Source organism: Leptonychotes weddellii, chromosome 8 (assembly GCF_054177405.1).
Source record: "Leptonychotes weddellii isolate Sample4059 chromosome 8, ASM5417740v2, whole genome shotgun sequence".
In the NCBI taxonomy this organism is placed as follows: Eukaryota; Metazoa; Chordata; class Mammalia; order Carnivora; family Phocidae; genus Leptonychotes; species Leptonychotes weddellii.
In genome coordinates this window covers 115,351,011-115,371,153 of record NC_138376.1, presented here as the reverse complement: position 1 = coordinate 115,371,153, position 20,143 = coordinate 115,351,011, and the positions used below count along the sequence as shown (strand labels likewise).

Here is a 20,143-nt window from a genome sequence, read left to right as displayed (position 1 = left end):
TAATTTTCCAGGGGCGCCTGGGTGGCTCGGTCATTAAGCGTCTGCCTCCGGCTCAGGTCATGGTCCCAGGGTCCTGGGATCAAGGCCCACATCGGGCTCCTTGCTCAGCTGGGGGCCTGCTTCTCCTTCTGCCCCTGCTCCTCCCCCCACTTGTACGCTCTCTCTCAAACAAGTGAATCAAATCTTTTAAAAAAAGAAATTTTCCAGGTTTTTTGACCTTGCAAGTTTGTCTTTGCTGTGCTATCTACTGCTTTTCAAGTGGGATCTAGGTACAGGTGGGAAATGCCAGAGTGTAACTCATAAGGAGAAAAATGAACATTTATTGAGCATGTGTTCCAAGTATTTGATGCATTTTAACTTTTTAAAGCTTCTCAACAATGCTATGAAGTAGGCACTGCTATAATCCTCATTATATAGATAAGGAAACTGAGGCACAGAAGGATTAAGAACTTGCTCTAGGTCATCTGTTAGCAAAAGGCAGAGGCAGGACCTGAATCCAGACAGGTCGCTTCCAGAGCCCAGACCCTCAGCGACAGCATGACAGGACCTCTCTGCCCGAAGCCATGAGTCGAGCATGGCCATCTCTCTGAAGGGTCATGTTGCTTGATGGTGAATAATTCAGCACATTATTTTTTACAGTGATAAAACAGATATGGAGTCTTAGGCAAACATACAGCCTCAAAGACATTTGTAGTGTGCAGTGAATCGTCTCGGGCTGCACCCTGGGTGTGAGGGTCCGTACCTCCTCTCCTCCATATCTGGGACACACATTCAGGGACAAAATGAAGGGACACTGTGGTGTACCTTATCTCTACCTGGTTTCAGTTGTCCCTCACCGAAGCCATAGGCCAGAAGTCAGATGTCAGATGGCGATAATAGAATTTCTAGCCATTTTTCTTGGACTTTTGCTCTATCTCCTTCCCTTCCAGCAATGTCAAGGGTAGGTCATGCTACTGTCCTCACCTGCAGGGCAAGAAAGGAGCATTTCCTTAGACACTGGGACCAACATCCCAGAAGTAGGGGCTGTGTGCTGTCACCGGCTAGTCGCTTCCTGTGCCCTTCCTGGGGTCCTGTCCTTCTGATGCCCCACCCCTGGGTGGGCTACACTTCCACCCCGGTATTCTGCACACATGTGCTTAGCTCTAGCCCAGCTGTTTGCCGATGATATCATGAAACTGGGCAGAAGTCAAAAGCTGAGCTCCTTTTACCATTTAAAGCATCAGAGATGGGCTCAATGTTTGACTGAAGGAGAGTCTTTTCAGATCTTGAAATGTGTCCACGCCACACTTAATCTCCTTTCTGGGACTTAGGAGCACAGGAGAGTGGGATCCTATCAGCTTCTCCTTCATGGCCCGTTTGTAAGGACAAGCCAGCACACAGTTGGGCGGATCTCTTCTGGATAGACTCTGAGTACTACCAAGGGCGATCCTCCATCTCTCATTGAAGGTTCCGGTGAGCAGCAAGTTTACGTCAGCAAAACAAGTTCACTCTATTGATGTCATTGTTTTATTCCTTTCCTTTCCATATTGGATGATTACAAACCAAACTCTAAGAAAGACTGTCTTCCTAAAATGCACCAGGATCACAAACAGCATGCCGAACCAGAGTCTATCTCGAGAATTTTCTCCTGGTACTGTTGGCATGAGCTTTTTCCTTCTCATTTTTTTTTTTAATTAAACTTTCTGAAAAAACTGCAGATTCTCATGCAGTTGTAAGAAACCACACAGAGAGATACTGCATACCCCTCGCCCATTCCCTCCAATGGTGACATTCTACAAAACTGGGGTCCAATATCACAGCCAAGATATCCAGAGTGACAGTCAAGATACAGAACATTTCCAACAGCACAAGATCCCTCATGTTGAAATTTTATTTTTTAAAAGATTTTATTTATTTATTTAGAGAGAGAAAGCATGAGCGGGGGAGAGAAGCAGAGGGAGAGCGAGAAGCAGACCCCCCGCTGAGCAGGGAGCCCGATGCGGGGCTTGATCCCAGGACCCCGAGATCATGACCTGAGCTGAAGGCAGACGTTTAACAGACTGAGCCACCCAGGAGCCCTTGTGTTGAAATTTTAGAGCCAAATTCACTTCCCTCCCTACTGCCCCATGCCAACCATTAATCTGTTCTTCGTTTTTATGATTTTGTCATTTCAGTAATGTTATCTATGGAATCACGTATAGGATTGAATTGTTCACTCAGCCTAATTCTCTAGAGATTCATCCAGGCTGTTATGTGTATCAGTGTTCATTCTTTTTTATTGCTGAGGAGTATTCCACGGTAAGAGGGTACCCCAGTTTGTTCAACTAGTTGCCCACCGGAGGACATCTAGGTTTTTCCAGCTTGGGGCTATTATGAATAAAGCTGCTATAAACATTTGTGCCAGGTTTTTGTGTGAATGTGTTTCATTTCTCTGGGATAAATGCCCAGCGGCACAATTGCTGAGTCATATGGTAGTTGCAGGTTTATTCTTTTTAGATTTTTTTTTTTTTTTTTTTGAGAGAGAGAGAATGAGAGACAGCATGAGAGAAAGGAGGGTCAGAGGGAGAAGCAGACTCCTTGCTGATCAGGGAGCCCGATGTGAGACTTGATTCCGGGACTCCAGGATCATGACCTGAGCCGAAGGCAGTCGCTTAACCAACTGAGCCACCCAGGCGCCCTAGGTTTATTCTTTTTAAGAAACTGCTGTTTTCCAAAGTGGCTGAACCATTTTTGCACTCCCACCGGCAATGTATGAGTAATACAGTTTCTCTGCATCCTTGCTATCCTGATAAGTGTGTTTTAATTTGCATTTCCCCCATGGCAAAAGATGCTGGACATCTTTTTGTATGTGTATTTGTCATCTGTAGGTCTCTTCTGTGAAATCTAGCTTCATGTGTTTTGTCCATTTTCTAATGAGATTTTTTTTTTTTACCGTTGAATTTTGAGAATACTTTATATATTTGAGAGACTAGTCCTTTGTTGGGTATGTGGTTTTCAAATATGTTCTCACCATTGGTAGCTTGTCTCTTCATTTTCTTAATTTCGTTTTTGATAGTGCAAAAATTTTCAGTTTTAATGAAATCCAATGATCTATTTTTCTTTTATGAATTGTGTTTTTTGGTGTTAAGTCTAAAAAGTCTTTGCCTAGCTTTTAATCTCAAAATCTTCCTGTACTTTTTTCCTAAACATTTTATATTTTTACATTTAAGTCTGTGGTCCCTTTTGAGTTGATTTTTGTAGAAGGTGAGAGACAGAGGCTTAGGTTTATTTTGTGTGTGTGTGTCTGGACGTCCAATTGCTCTGGTACCATTTGTTGGAAAGACTACCTTTACTCCATTGAACTGTTTTTTGCATCATTGTCCAAAGTCAATTGGGCATATTTGTGTGAATCTATTTCCGGGTTCCTCATTCTATTTATTGCTTTATGTGCCTAGCCCTCTAACAGTGCCACATAGTTTTGGTTCCTTACTGTGTAAGATTACTTACTACATAATAAGTCTTGAAATCAGATAGGTTCCTCTTACATTATTCTTCTTTTTCACTTTTCTAAAAAAAGCTATTCTACTTCCTTTGCCTTTTCATATACATTTCGGAGTAATATTTACTCTTTATGTACAAAAAATCTTGCTAGGATTTTGATAGAAATTCCATTAAACCTGTATATCAATTTGGGGAGAATGGATATCTTTACTATGTTAAGTCTTCTGATCCATGAACAAGGTAAGTTTATTTATGTAGACCCTGTTTGCTTTCATTCATCAGCATTGTGTAGTTTTCAGTATACAGATCTTAAGACTGGTTTGCTAGATTTGCAGCTAAGTATTTCTTTCTTTTTTTTTTTTTTTTTAGAATTGTGAATGGTATTGTATTTTTAATTTCAGTGTCCATGCGTTCATTGCTAGTATATAGAAATACCATTGGTTTTTGTATGCTTATTTTGTATCCTGTGACCTTGATGAACTCATTTATTAGTTCTAGGAGTCTTTTCAATCAATTCTTAGGGTTTCTTATGTAGACAATCATGTCATCTGCAAATAGGGACAGTTTTATTTTTTCCTTTCTGATCTGTATGTCTTTTCTTGCTTTACTGCACTGTCTAGAACTTGCAGCACCATGTTGAATTAGAGTAGTGGGTGTGGACATCCTTGCCGTGTTCCTGATCTTAAGTGGAAAGCATTCAGTGCTGTACATGGTCTAAATACACCAATTAAAAAAGAGATTAGTGAAGTGACTTTAAAAACACGACTCAACTATATGCTGTCTACAAGAAACCCACTTCAAATATAATGATTTAGGCAGGTTGGAAGGAAAAACAATGGAAAAAGATATATCATGTAAACATCAATCAAAGAGAAGTAGGAGTAGCTATAATAATACCAGATAAAGTAGCCTTTAAAGCAAAAAGAATTAACAAAGACAGATAAGGAGATTATATTATGATTAAAGAGTCAATCTGCTAAAGAAACAGTAACACTGTTGTTTAGTTTCCAAGTGTTTGGACATTTTCCTGTTATCTTTCTGTTATTGACTTCTAGTTTGATTCCATTATGGTCAGAGAAAACACTGCATGATTTCAAGCCTTTTAAATTTCTTGAAAAAAAAATTTAATGGCCCAGGATATGGTCTATCTCGATATCCAGTCTGTAGGCACTTGTGAAAAAGTCCATTCTGCCATTGCTGCCATTCACCCAGAAAGGTGAAGTTCCAACTCCCTACTCTTCTCTGACATCCCCCCTGTGAGGACAGGGGAGGGAGAGGAGAAGGGTATTCCACTGCCGCCTGTGAAGATGAAAGTCTAGCCTCCCCACTTGGCCTTTTCTGGCCAAGGACTGGGGCCACAGGTTTTTTCTGTGGTGTTTGACTGGAAGAGAACAGTTATTGTCTAAAATAACCTGTCTGTCCCTTTCCTGGTCCTTTGGCCAGAGAGAGTGGGCTTTCTTTTTTCTGTGTACATGGGTTTTTCCAGTCGCCTGCTTCTTCAGCTCCATGTCTGGACACATGGGAAAACATGGAAGCCCAGGGAACTCACCACAGTGTCATTCTTTGGGTCCCAAGTTCTCTAGCCCATTTGCCCTCTTCTGTCATGGTTTTATACACATGTCCGAGGTTTCTAGTTGGTCTTAGCAAATGGAAAGGGAAAAACTATGTCTACCCCTTCTTCTCATGGCTTTAACAATGTTGACATAAAAAGCACAGCCCTTTGATGCTGTAGCGCTCATCTGCTCGATCACTCACTTCTCTCTTTTTTAAAAAAGGTCCTAAAATCAGGCAGAACAATGACCTCTCTTTGGGAGACGCTTGAAGGAGACAGACACGTTGCCTGGGTCACTGTGAGTGTGTTAAACTCCATTCCCATACCTCTTCTTTATTCCCTCTTTCAGAAAATGGGCTTGGACTTCCTGTGCTTGTTTACAGTGGTTTGTTCTTGGAGTATGTCCTGGGTCCAGAATGCCAAATGTCTTCTGTAATTGAGGTCTGGGCACAGATTAAGGATAAGGTTAAGGCTACTTAGGTGAAGTCCGCACAGTTGGCCGGAAGCAAGAGCGGGAATGTGAGTCGTCTCAACTGGGGAGAGAACCTCTCTCAGCTTGGGGGGCCATAACAAAGTACCACAGATTGGGTGGCTTAACCATGGAAGTTCATCTTCCCATGGTTTTGGAGGCTAGGATCCTAGATCAAGATGTTGGCAGGGTTGATTCTGTCTGAGGCCTCTCTCCTTGGCTTCCCCCTCTTCTCCCTGTGTCTTCAAACCGTCTTTCCCCTGAGTGTGTCTGTGTCCAAATCTCCTTTTCTAATCAGGACACCAGTCAGATTAGATTAGGGCCCACCCTAATGACTGCATTTAATGTTAATTACCTCTTTAAAGACCCTATCTCCAAGTACAGTCGCACCGAGGGTTAAGGCTTCAACATACGAATTTTGGAGACACCATTGAGCCCATAACAAACCCCAGAGAGGAAAATGTGAAAGTGGAAGGCAGAAGGGGTAGAATGAGCCCTTTGGTGAGACTTTAGGATGGAGCAGGTCAGCAGAGGGGTGTCTACTGATTTCACTCAATGGTTTTTTCAAAAGATCCTGATGTGATGTTCATTCCCAGAGGGTCCTGGCCTTGCCTGGTTCAACTTCTAGCTATATTTCTTTATTATTATTTTTAACACAAGGGGAAGTTAGGTCACTAGGGGAATTTTCCTAGGCACTAAATGCATGTCAAGTCCATTTTTCTTTTTTTAATGAGCTTTAATATACATACAGTAAAGTGCATAAAATGTACCAATCTGGAGTGTGCTACTCAAGGTTTAAATATGTGTACACCTTTGTAACCACCACTCAGATCAAGACATAGCACATGTTCAGCATATGTGTCCAGAAAATTCCTTGCTCGCTTTCTAGTCAATCCCTGGTTTTCCGTCTGGAGGTTACCACTCCAGATCCCTGTTCTTGAATATCATATAAGTGAAATCATACAATACATACTCTTTTGTGTCTGGCTTCCATTGCTCAACATAATGTCTGTGAGATTCATCTATGTGTCTTCAGTGGTCTGTAGCCTTTATTGCTGATTTGTGTCCCACTATATGAGTGTAGCACAATTTATTTATCCATTTCCTTATTGATGGATGTATGGGTTATTTCCAATTTGGAATTTTTATGAATAAAGCTGCTATAAACATTCTTGTATATATATCTTTTGGCAGATCTATACCCAAATTGCCCTTGGGTACATAAATCTAGGAGTAGGATTTCTGGGTCACATCAAAACCACTTATTAAATTAAATTTGATAAACAGATTGAGCAAGTTTAGGTTACTTTTTTCTTTGGTTAGGTTATTTTTTGTAGTGGTCCTGGGACTTCAGTCCAGGGTATCACATATCTCTGTGATATTTAGTTATATCATAACTTTAATTGAAGGTATAATAAATTATAAAAAATATGACCACTTAAAAATGGTTTTACATTAGACCTAAAAGGTGGCAAGGTGAGGATTATCCAAAATACAATTAGAGGTTATATCCTTAGACTTTTTGGTGGATGTCACATTTCAAACTAGAGACCCCTTTTTCAAAGATTTCATGGAAAGAAGAGATTATGTGCTAAATGCCCAGTAATTATGTGAATCAGAGACAAATTCTCACCCTTCAGATGCTCTTCTAGTGCACTGTTAACGTTCTGGCTCTTTGAGAGAAACAGAATTGATAACGTGTCATCAAAATGACCCTTCTTTGCCATCAGGAGTTCAGTATTGCTGGGGGATTAGACTGGGGTGGGGGTTGGGCCCAGAGAGGGAGGGTTTAAGAGGTTGCTCCAGACCCCAAATAATTGTGTTGGTTCCCGAGCTGCCTGAGAAATACCCACATCAGTAGTAATAGGATTGGGTTCCACTGACTTTTCATCAGCTCATCCTATTGACTAGTACAGAGGTCCCCACTGGTGTGCCTAGACTTTGGTCCCTCAGTTCTTGGGCTGGCAGTGGGGCCGAAGATTCCAGAGCTTCTTGGGCTTTTGCTTCTGGCTTTGAGTCACCACACCTCTTTACCTTGTCCCCCAGTGTGTGGTTCAAATATGATCATATTCTCTGTGTACTGTGACACCAAAGAGGATGGGAAGCACTCTATTGGACCATATTCCCTCAAGTTAAGTTGTACAACCTACCCCAAAACTCTTCTAGACGAGCTTAGGTTTCACTGACTCCCCTTTTCAAAGGCTCAATACACTGAATCTTCCCTTCTATTACATCTTCTTCTCCACAGTTTCCACATCACCTCATTTTTATAAATTTTGTAAATAGGTGTTGTAGAGAGAATCCTCATGCTTGCCTCCCTCAAGGCCAACCACTACCCACAGGAGAACTGCGAGACCTGGGGTAGACTTGGTTGGACTCAGAGGACAGGAAAGAACTGGGCATCGGGTAGCCATTGGCTGAGACATGGCAAAGACTTCTGTGAACACAGCAGTCCTGTTCTGCAGGTTGATGATGTTGCCTCGAGCCATAACACAAAGGGCAATAACCAGAGAGGTCATGGGGGCTCCTGACGCTGATCAGGAGTGAGTGACAGGCAAGAGGACCTGAGTTCATGGGGCCCGCAGATTCCTACCTCCTCTTTTTTTGGTGGGGGGACAGACAACTAGGACCACTGTGGGCATCTTTGCTTGGTGGGGATCAGTTTGGGGGGGCGGGGACAGCCCACAGACCCTCTCTGCCCCAGTGCCATTTGCAAAAGGCACCGATGTGTTTTCTTCTCTTGCAAACACTCCAGTTCATTTGTTTCTGATGATTAAATCTAGGAACAAAAAAGAGAGAGATAACTACCAACATTAGTTTTGATGAGCACAGGATAACTGTGGCAAATGCCTGGAGCTGATGTGATTCCCCCCAGGAACAAAGCAATTTTAACCTTCAGCATTTTAACCTTATCTGCCTAACCTTAGTGCAGATCAAGATACGATTTCTCTTAGCTCTTATCAAATATCTAAACGAGCTGAGGGACCCCCTGTCACTGCCCTTCTGGATGTCAGCCCTCTGGGGTCCGCAGGGGTTGTATAGCTACCAGTGACCCTTGTTCTGGTCACTAATAAGCTCCCAGAAAATTCCTTCCAGTAGCACCGATCCCGGGTGTCCTGGCCTTATCTCAGGTGCCCTAGGATATGGTGTCTCTCTGTCTTCTCTCTTCCATCCCTGCCCACACTTGATGGGAGTAGCTAAGGAACTTAGAACAATCTGGAACTTTAGGACTCAGCACAGTGTGACTGGAAAGAGCACAGGTTTTGGAACCAGATTAACTCTTACGAGTCATATACGTAGTTACCTTTTCTGAACCTGTCATCTACCAGACGGAAATTATAATAAGATCCATTTCCTAGGTTTTTCAGAAGCTTGGAAGAAAAATAGTGCCTAAAGTACCTAGCACAGAGCCTGGCACACCGTAGGCTTTCAATCAGGTCACGTTTCCATGTCACAGTTTCTCTGTGTCCTTGGCGGAACCTGGGGACTGAGGAGGAGAGAGAGAGAACAAGTGAGGGGTAATAGGGCTCTACCTAAGGTCCTTAAACCTGAAATCCCCTCAGAACTGACCCGGAGCCCACATCTGGAACCATCCGCAAGGGGAACGGCTTCCAAGGAAGCTCCAGATTGGCCCACTAAGAGCCTGAATCCACTGGAGTTAGCATTCACTGGCCAGCAGCAGGAAACACAGGGACCCATCCCAGTCAGCAGCCTGTCACGCAGACTGAATGGCCCCGTCTAGAACAGTGAGTAATAATCTAGACGCCCAGCGCAGCATTAAACACCCTCCCTTCTAAGTAAGCAATTTACTTCCTGATAGGATCAACATTTTCACTTGAAAAGCCTTCCAGCTCCTTGAAAATAATCACTGGTAGCATAACATTTGGATAATACGGCAACATCCCAACGCTTTAGGCTAAACATTGAAGTGAGCACTTTTACGCTAGTGAACAACCAACCAGCACACCAGCAAAGCAGGAAGAACGAAGAGCGGAAGACCCGGGGTTCTCTGGGGAGGGACGGAATCCTGTCTCCTCCTGATCTCCCAGCCTGACCCAGGTTCCTGGACTGCAGCCGTTTGTTGCAGAAAGGGAGAGGCTGGGGTAAGGCGGGTGGCAGGGGAATCCGTTAGCAAGGGTGTGCAGGGAGGAATTAGGAGATCCACGAATTCTTCATCGTTGCATAGCTCTGGGCATCTGGGGGACCCCACTGCGTGCTTGTTGTGCTCCCAGCCTTGCTTCTGGGTGGCTGATGCTTGCCCAGCGCCCACCCCAGCCTTCCCTCCAACTGTTCTCACCTGCGCCTGGGCGGGTGCGTGGGCCGTGACAGCGCTGGAACCAGGAATGTATTTGCTTTCATCCCCTTAGAACAGAGCTGGGGCCTATATTAAAACCCTTTGGAAATACTTAGGCTACTAGGAAGAGAAATGGGCAGCGAGGACTGTCAGAAACAATAAAAACACCAAACTCTGTTTTCAAACTGTGGTGGATAAGCCAAAAAGAAAACTGTTTTCAAATGTTCTGTGTTAAAACTCACAAAACTGACATTTAAAAGCTGTCATGGAAATCTCGATAATGAGTAGAGGCCATTCCTGTGCAGAAGGGGAAAAGAATCCTCCGCGTTCAGGTGGAGAGATGGAGACGGTCGCAATCCTCGATGTCCACAGTGAAGCTCAGCCCTGGGGAAGGCTCAGAAAGGTCACTGTCTGAACTTCAGGCTGAAGCAATCAACACAAAGCAAAATGAACCACATCCGGGAGGAGTTCGGGGGCAGTGAGGCTGGTACCCGCCGCCCCCACCCCCTGCCCCCACCCCGCCTCCTGTCTCCATCAAGGAGGCTTTGCTCCCCAGTCTCCAGGATGGGGTTGCCCGAAATCAGAAGGGGATGGGGGTCCAAGGAAGGGAGTTCAAAATCCTTCAAGTGTCAGCTCAGATACCACACCCCCTGCGGGGTCTTGATTGACCCCTCAAACACAATGCACCTCCTTTGGGTTCCTGTAGCACATAGGGGTCACCCTATGGAAACATCACACCCTTTGCTTCCTTTTCAGAATGAAATATTTTAGAAAGTAAAAAATTTCAAATGAACACATGTGGGCACGTGGGCACACATGGGCACGAACACACACATTTAAGGGCCATCTGATGTAAACTGCCTGGCAAAGGTTTTGTGGTCTCTTACAGGCTGTAAGAGCCCACAACCTTGGAGACAGAGAGACTTGCCAGCATGGTAGGGCCACCTCCCAGGCGAGATCCACTTCCGGGGCCTCTCATGACAATGTCGCTGGCCTGGTCAGGAGTCTGTGCCTTTCCTCTAGAGATGCATGTTTTTTGAGCGTTTTTACACTTTTGAGCGGACGTGTAACCAGAAAATGCCAATGACCATTGTACACGGGCTCTCAGATTAAGCACGAGTGAAAATCAAATCCTGACTGGAGTCAGTAAAAGTTTCAAGTTGCAAAGGGATTATGACATTGGCCACGTAGCTCACCTCATTGAAAGATGTCACCAAGATGATAGTGCTGAGTTTGGAAGAGCACGGAATCTTCTATGCAAACATTCCGGTAATGGAGACCTTGGAGCACAGAACAGCCAGTGGTTAAAGAATGATCTGCCATGTGATCAGACCTCATTAGTGAATTCTGAGGCTTTATAAATAAGCATTTTTAGAAACAAGCATTTTCAATGTGCAAGTTTTCCATAAATGGTATGTTTGCTATTCGTGATAATGTGATGATCAAGTAGAAAACCAACATTTTTCAACCTACTAAAACGTATCTCTAGCCCTTAGTTAATTTCTTAAAATTTCAGTGTAAATCTTTATACACTACTTGACACTTCCATGGCTCCCAAGCCAACACACTGGAAATCAGAACCCAGGCATACTGAAATTGCGTGTGCACACGTGTATCTCCTCACTGAGCGGCAAGCTCCTCAAAGCCAGCTCTAACCAATGAAACATAGGAGAAATCTGCTGGAGATTTCTAGACAAGTTTTGCCTTTTCTTTTTTTTTTTTTAAAGATTTTATTTATTTATTTGACAGAGAGAGAAATAGCGAGAGCAGGAACACAAGCAGGGGGAATGGGAGAGGGAGAAGCAGGACCCCGCCGAGCAGGGAGCCTGATGTGGGACTCGATCCCAGGACCCTGGGATCATGACCTGAGCCGAAGGCAGACGCTTAACGACTGAGCCACCCAGGCACCCAAGTTTTGCTTTTTCGAACACAGGTCTTGTCCTTTCCTCCTTGGCGCTTCCTGCTCTTTCTGCCAAGAATATAGTTATGACAACAGAACTGCAGCAAAAAATGTCAGAGGCCTCAGCCTTACCTCCCTGAGCCTCTCCACCAGCACCAGCAAGGGTGCCAATAAGGAAAATTAAACCTCCTGACTGGGGGAGACAGAGATTTTATGAATATCCAGTACTCATTTGCATAAATCCCTGGGCCAGATGGGCGTCTCAGGGAGCATGAGGTCACAAGTAATCTGATTGACTGGGCAGCTCTATCCCTCTGAATGAATGAGCACTTTGTCTTTGGGCTTATCCAGACGTTACTGATGAATTTAATTTGTTTGAATTGTCATCCGGGCTTGAGCACACCTGGGTACACCTGGCATTGTCGGTTTCCTAATACAATCTAGTTTTAAACATATTACTATCACTCTGAATGTAACAATATGCTCTTAGTTTTTCTTCCACAATATCCTGGCTGGGCTCCAATAGTCTTCCTGGAATTGAGCGCCAGTGAGAAGTGGTAAAACCAAGGCTTAGAGCCACACCCACCTGTTTAACCCAGCTCCGCAGCTCCCCAGCTAGAGACTTTGACCAAGCTACTTAAACACTCAGCTTTAGGTTCCACACCTGTCAAAAGACATCAGTAACCCCGACTTCACCAGACTGTCAGCAAAGAGCCTGTGTGTGTTATTTATCCTGTCGCATCCAATGCCCCTCTCTCCTCTTGCTGCTGATGCTAAATTGACTTGGAGCTTTTCCTGCTCTTTTCAATCTGAACCAAATCAGGAATTACCCACTTTGAAACTCTCCCATACATCATTTCTGGTAGTGCCAGAACCTGAGATTGACTTGTCACTCGTCAAATGACTGAGTTTGGCACCTTTCCCTATTCTCCCTGAGTCCCCCCAAACTATCCCATATCTAGGTCACATCTGATGATTGTTATTGGTTAGCGTCCCTCATATTTGGAGAGTCTCCTAAGCTTCGGGCTCTGTTGTATTCATTGTTCTCTCTCTAGCCCTAAAACTGTTCTTGGTTTTACCTAATACATGCTCACAGATTTGAAGAATGAATAAATGAATAAATGAGCTCCTTGAGCATTATATACATATTTATAGTACAGAAGGATCCCAGTAAAGGGTTTTTGTGCATAAATTCTTAGCCGATGTTTGTGGTAGGAGAACATTCTAGCCCTAACTTCCCAGTTTTGGGGAATTCTCCCTAATTGCTATCAACTTCTTACCCCTTCCATCTCTCAGTGTTTCATAACTAGGACAGTACAGAAACGCCCTAGAGTTATACAACCCTGTTACTGTGTTTTATAGTATCTCTGTTCTTCCCCAAACCTTCTCGCCACCAGCCTACTCAAGGGAGGGAAACTGGGACCCTCATCAAAATAGCACTGGCTAATCACTGAAAACAAAACAAAAAAATAAAACATCGATCCTGGCTTGTCAATTTGGTAACCGCAAGTTGTACGTGTAAGAGGTTACAATGGAATCCTGTGGTTACACATTTAATAATGGTGATAGCCACAACTGAAATTAATAAGTACTAGTATGTAACAGACACTGTTCTAAACATTTCACTCATCACCTCTCTCCATAACCTAATGAGGCAGGTGGGATGATTATCCCCGTTTGTATCCCCTGAGATACACAGAGGTTAAGAAACTCACCTAACGTGACCGGTAACTGGTGAGGCTGGGATTTGAGTCAAGGCTATCTGATCCAGAACTGGAACTCTTAACCACTGAGCTATACCAAAATTTATTGTTACTTTGGGGAAAGAATTTGATGGCATTGGTCCAATCCAAAGAAGTCTCAGTTTTTGACTTACTGACTATAACTCCTGAAAGGACAGTTTCATGTCATGTCATTCCTCTCTCTCCCGATTGGATTGCAAAGATAAGGTCAAAGCAGAGTTCCACGTGGGCTTGCCTAGTCTTACTATGGCCTAGTCAGTACTTTTAAATTTCATTTAGAAGAACCTGTAATCTGGTTCCCACCCTCCCTCCTTCGCCGATTACATAGAACGCATCTTACTTGCGCAGAGAGCGAACCCCACCAGTCACGAGCCTACAGTGCTGTGTGCACGCTTGGGCCAGGAATGAAAATAACCCACCGTAGTAACAATCCGTCATTCTGTCCATCTGCTGCCCTAGAGGGATCTTAAAATAGTTTCAATTCACCTTTAAAATCCACTGCTCTGTGAAGGGCTTGTAACACTTGGCGGCCTGAGGAGCCTGCCTGCGAAACAGGGCTGGCATTTGGACTACGGTTGTCCAGCTGTAAGCCTCTTTGGAGCGAAACAAACCATCCATTCATCCGGCCGTCTTGAGATTCCCCACCCCCCCAGCCCTCCCAGCAGAGGTGGAGACTACCTGGAGGAATGGCATTCTGGGGTTCTGTTCTTTCTAACTGAGGCTTGATTTTTTTTTTTTTTAATTTTTTAATTTGTCTACTCTTTTTTTTTCCTCCCCTGTTAACCTTTTTCTGCCCCAACTCCCCAACCCTATAACTTTCTCCTTCTTTTAGCTTTCTTTTCTCCAGCCCTAAAGCTGAGGGATTGGGCATGAGTTGATGCTTAATTTTCCATCAGTTAATGGGGTGACCATATAATGGATCACCCAAACCGGGACCCCCTCGGAGGATGAAAAGAAGAGAGGTATTAATAATTAGAGTGGGAGTAATAGGAGCATACCGGGGCTTCCTGGGCAAGTGCAGACACGTGGCCACTGGTACTGTGACTCCGTCGCTCAGCACCAAGAGCGTGCTTCGATACTCACCGCCCAGCAGCCGAGGGAAGAGCCTTGCCCGTTCTTGCTCTTGGCTCTACTGCCCAACTGTGGTCTAGGTCTTGAACAGAACGTGGTCGATGGGAATTAAAACAGGACAGATTGTTCTCTTTTTTGCTCACTGTATTTTCAGTCTATAATGATTCCTTTTTGTCTAGTTCTGGATTTTTTCCAAAAGGTCACATTCTCAGTATTCAAGTAGTGTAGCCTAGCAGGTCTCTGCTCTGAATCTGAAAGTTATGCTGTCAAATTTCAATCTCACGCAGATTTTTTTGTCCCATTGTAGATCCTAATTAGGGTGGGAAACTGAGTTTAAAATAAACTTACGGTTTTGCTCCTTAAGTATTCTTTGGGATCGATGTTATCAGACTAAGACTAGCTTGCATGTGTAAAGAGTTTTGTATAATTGCACATATTCTCATTGGAGATCCCAGAGATAGGCTGCAAGAGTTCAAAATTTTTTTCTGTACACAGAACATACCACTTTGCATTGGGATCAAATTCTGGCAAGTAGGAACAAAGGGGGCATGGAGAATTAAGAGCATGAAGCAGAGTCTGAATGCACAATCTTATGTTCTAGTTGAAGCATCAACATATAGAAGCATCATGCTAAAGCTACCGTGTGCTCTTGGTTTTGTCTGTTTGTTGTTTGTGAATCAGCGTGCTCCAGTGAGTAGCAAACACTTCTGATTGTAACCAGTAGCCGCCCTTCCCCCACATCCTTGCCCCAGAGCCCACCTCTACTTCATAATGAAAAGACTGGCTTTTCCAGCTGCCCTTGCAGCCATGGGCATCCAAGGAAGTCTCCGTGAATTAAATCATAAAGGAAGTCTTCCCTTGAACTTCTGGAAAAACTCTTCCTCTTTGATAAAAGAGCCATGCAAGGGAAATCTTTGCCTCTGCCTTTTGGCTACAAACGGGGTGGTTGCAGTCCTCATGCCGGAGGGCCAAGCCTGTGGGCAAATGCCAACACACTGAAGGCAGCAGACGGAAGGATAGAGATCCCCTGGGTTGTTTTCCACCTCAGGAAGCCACTAAAACCGTGTCGGAACTACCTACCTCTGGGCTTCTGGCTATGAAGAAATTATCTTTATGCGATAGTCTAAGCCACATTTAGCGCTCTGTTACTTACAGTTAAGAGCATCCTTTTTTAAAAAAAAGATTTTATTTATTTATTTGAGAGAGAGTTAGCGAGAGCAGAAACACAAGCAGGGGGAGCGGGAGAGGGAGAAGCAATTCCCTGCTGAGCAGGGAGCCCGACCAGGGGCTCGATCCCAGGACCCTGGGATCATGACCCCAGCCGAGGGCAGACGCTTAACCGCCTGAGCCACCCAGACGCCCCGGTTAAGAGCATCCTCGATGATTCAGCATTTAAATGGCATTGCCACAGTTCACTGTCACACTTCTCCCCCTTCCGTGGCAAACTTTTTGTTGTATTCCTTTCACTCTCTTGAAACTAAATATCTAGGTAATAAAACTGACTAATGCACATAATTTAAAAAAATCAATAGGATGCCCTGACTATAATATAAAGGAGAAATACTAAAAATAATTTTAAAGAAGAATATCCATGTAAATGGTAAATGTTTAGGCATCGCGATGCTAGAAGATGTGAGGAGGTGGTCAGGGCTTGCAAGTCTGGGTCGAATCACCGTGAATGTTGTAGCTCTCGTAGCAGCCTGCTGCAGGCGCACTGGGGATGCAAATCCCAGCAGAGGTGTAGATATTGGCATTGTGATATTTCAAAAGGTGAACAACTCTTGATAAAGTTCCAAACCAAACAGTGCACAATCTTACATGGATTTCAGCGGTAGCTGCATTCTCGAAAAATGCAGCGTACATTCAACCCACCCCATTACTTTGTGAGGGCATGTAACATGGAGTCAGGATCCAGGATCACAAGACAACAGCCATGTTTTCACCTACGTGATTATCTGATGGCACACTGGGAGGTGATGTGAGACTTTGGACAATTCTTTGCCGTGTGGCATTTGCCTGCACATCGCAAAAAAGTGATGGTGATCCCAAAATATTGTGAGAACCAAAAAACGCCCCCAAGAGTTTTCAAAGTGCCCTCTGGGGAGGTCCTGCAACATTCTCTCTCACCACAGTGGACAGTGCATTGAGGTCCAACTGGTCTAGGGCAGGTGCCTGGCGGCACTCACCATGCACCAATGTCAGAAACACCCCTTAGTCCCTGCTCTGCAAGTCATAGGGATGCTCCTGTTTCTTTGGGGGTGGGTGTGGACAGGGGGAGAGAAAGTGCAGGAGCTCCTGGTGGATTGCTTAAGATAAGAACTCTTGCTGAATCTTGAGAGTCAACTCTTCACCCTTTCTCAGTATGGTGCACTTTTTCTCTGACCATTTATGGAGTCCCTGTTATGTGCAGGCAACAGTGGTTACTACTGGTAGACTCAGGGCTGGCCAAGATTTCCTTCCTGCCCTCAGGCAGCTAGAAATCTAACGTAGAAATGGAGAAAAGTATCCAACTGAGATGGAGCAGATGTTCTCAGCCTGGGGTCCCAGGAATGTATTTCAACGGATCCTTTTTATCTCTAATTTCTTGAAATTGCAGGCAAGATTGCATGTATATCTGTGTGTGTGTGTGTGTGTGTGCATGCAAATTTTTTTCTGGGTAGAGAATTCACCATAGATTTAATCACATTCTCAGAGGACTCCAGCGCCCTGTGAAGGTTACAGGACTGGTAAGGCAGTCCCACCTTATTTGATGGGTCTGTTCTCAATGTCTCTTACTCAGATACTTCTCTCATGGAAATTCTACCAGTAGAGGTTCATTTCTAATGAATGGATAGTTAGCATGGGTCTCTGTGGACATCCTCTTTCCAACAACATTCAGGGAATGTTCACTGAGGTTCTGCTGTGGGCAGGGCACTGAACTGAGGACCAATGGTCCAGCAGCAGACGGAATGGGGCTCTCAGGCGTGTGGCGGATGGGGATCAGGACACAGATGCTAGGGCAGCAGAAGTGCAAGATCTTTTGGGAACATAGGGGTAACCTAACCCATTCCAGGGCAGTGGGGAAATTCTCAAGAGGAGATAATAAGCCATCCTGGGCTGCTAATTTCTGCCCCAATGTGAATGTGCACAGTGGCCACCAGGCTGGTGTGAACAGAGGGTCCTTGTCACAAGGACACTGCCTTGGCTCTGTGGGCACGGGGAGGCAGCGTGGTAGAAAGGCTGAGTTGGGGTGGACAGCCTCCACCAGCGTCAGGCCTCAGTTGTCTCCGCTTTGTGTGGGTCAGTCACCGGCTGAACAGGTCAGACCTTGAAAGGATGACTCTGATAACATGACCTGCAATTGGGTGCATATTTCAAATTCCAGCTTATAGGGACTATCGCTATTTGTTGCAAGAGTGTGTTTGGAAAGCAGACTGTGGACTATCTGGGATTGGAGAATGAGGGGGAGGGTGGTTTATAACTGAGAAACTATGTGCTGACTGGAACCATGTTGAAAGCAGTGTGGTTTCTATGGGGTTCATTCTGGAACTAGCACACGTCGTTCCAGAGGGAACAAGGCCTTTGCCGAAAAAGAAAACATACCTTGGTCAGGAAAACGCCAAACACTCTCCCTCTGCAGCTCCATGCAGTTCTCTCCACCGAGGGTTAACTTGTCCTGAGGCCATTTTGTCTTTGGAAACCCCAAAGTAGCCAAACACAGATCTTTTATGCCTTCCCCTCCTTTACTAAGAAGGAACAGGAATAATTGCCAATTCAGTAGGCTCCTTGCTCTTTTGTGCATTTTAAAGGCATTTGCTGTTTGGGATTTGGAAGAAAATCATGAGAAATGAGAATCTCTCGCTGCCTTGGCTGGAAGCAGGCTCATTGTTTGCAGAGAGAGCTGGTTTCCATGGTTTTGGACTATAGACAGCTGCATTTTTTTTTAAGAGTAGTTTTTACTTGCAACTGGATCTAATAAATAGCCAAGGTAGTCCGCCTTCCAACAGCAAGAGGTCTTAAAGTTCTTTGAAAACACCCTCGTATGTTATCATTCACAACCCACAGTACAAGCTTTGTAGTTATTAAAACTCGTCCATTTCTCTCAGGATAGGCCCTGTTTGGCCCAAATTTCTGCTTTAATAAGAGCAGCCAATCCTGTTTCAGGCTCAGGGTCCTTGTCTTAAAAGTAAACCATCCTTCTCCTCTAAACTACAGGAGACTCAGGGAATGGTCTGGGAGAGGGGAGTAGGGCAGGAACCTGCAGTATTTGGGGCCAGGGGAGTGGCTGGGAGCTGAGACCGGCTTGGCTATAAGGAGGCCAGGTGACTTCCCCTCCTCCCAACAGCCTGGAGCAGGGCCTGCCCCCCACCCCCCACACACCCCAGGAGCTACATGGCACACAGCAAAGGAACCAACATGTGGAAACTGCCTCTTTTACCTTCTGTCCCTAAAACAAGACACAGGACACATTTTTGCTTCTTCTTCTTCTTCTTTTTTTTAATGTCCTATAAAAAAGAGCAGTGTGCTAAAATGCGAAAAAAGTCTTTATGTCTTATTGAGACACCGCCTTGGAACTAAGGAGGATCAGATAATGAATTGAACAATTTCCGTGACTCGTAGCAGTAGGAAAGCAACACACAGCGGCCCCAGGATGGCAAGCAGCAGTCTCAGCTCCGCAGACTGAACCTCAGCCTACGTCTGCCCGCCACGTGAACCACACACGCCGACCATGTGGCCCGTTAGCAAACACCTCCGCTCCTTTTCATCAGGAGTGAGCTATGTGGCTGCCATTAAAACTGTTGCCATACTTTTTTTTTTTTTTTTTGTAGGATGTTATGGTCTTTCTCGAATGTAGGGCAGTCGCTCTGTGTCATTTTTCACTTTGTTGGCTTTCTTATCATTTGACCCTTCTAGTGCTGTTGGCTTTTGTTTAGATCTCGCCTTCCCACCTGGCTTGTTAGTTCTTTGGGAGCAGAGAGCACTGGGTTTTTTTACTTTTCAGATGCATTCTGTTTCCCCACCTAGAATGATTCTGGGTGTCACACAGGAAACCATCCGGGCCTGTGTTGGACTGTCATTCAAATGGCATTTTGGTCCCATGAGACTGGAGATGACCCTTTTCCGTGACCCATCCTAGGCATCGTGGTTGCTGAGGGTTAGGGGGTTTTTGAGGATCACTTAAACACAAATTTGCTGCCAAATGTATAAAATGCAGATTAGCTAAATTGGATAGATTAGCTAAAATGAGACTAATGGTGACTAAGAGTAGAGTTTGGGAAGTTGAAGGAGAGGATTCTACTTTAATCTGCAATGTAAGCATCACAACATCTTATTTTTTGTAGCCTCTGCCTGTCCCCTTGGCAAGAAATAGATTTCTCCCCTATGTGGCTTGAGTTTTCTCATCTTGACTGAATAAACATTTGGCTCAGGATCCATTCTTTCTCTTCCTTGGGGACCAATCTGAGAATAATAATAATAATAATAATAATAATAAACATTTCCTTTCAAGTAACAGCACTAAACCTTTCAGGGCCAGGCGGATACAGTCAGAGAAGTTTGATTCGCACTCAGGAGAGTGTTCCTTGGTGGAAGGAGATGCTCAAGAGCGAGTCTGTCCTCCAGGCTGAGTGTCACAGAGACCCCAGGCCCAAGCTTCACCCCCCCACAACCTCTGTAG

The 20,143-nt window shown here is 44.6% G+C and overlaps 1 protein-coding gene across 2 annotated transcripts in view; it reads right to left on the bottom strand.

Annotated features, from left to right (window-relative positions):
- Window positions 1-5,235: 5,235 nt before the first annotated feature.
- The window catches only part of UST (uronyl 2-sulfotransferase), a 331,541-nt gene continuing 316,633 nt past the window's right edge, over window positions 5,236-20,143 (bottom strand). The window contains exons 8-10 of one of the 2 annotated variants that reach the window (XR_014147993.1): window positions 10,971-11,054; window positions 8,880-10,158; window positions 5,236-8,259 (exon numbers count right to left, since the gene is read on the bottom strand). Coding sequence is in view for 1 of the 2 variants with exons in the window: in XM_081829140.1 (XP_081685266.1) it covers window positions 10,972-11,054 (83 nt within the window). In the remaining variant the exon portion in view is untranslated. Of the gene's footprint in view, window positions 10,159-10,970; window positions 11,055-20,143 lie in introns of both variants that reach the window. The other variant, XM_081829140.1, reaches the window with a different exon arrangement.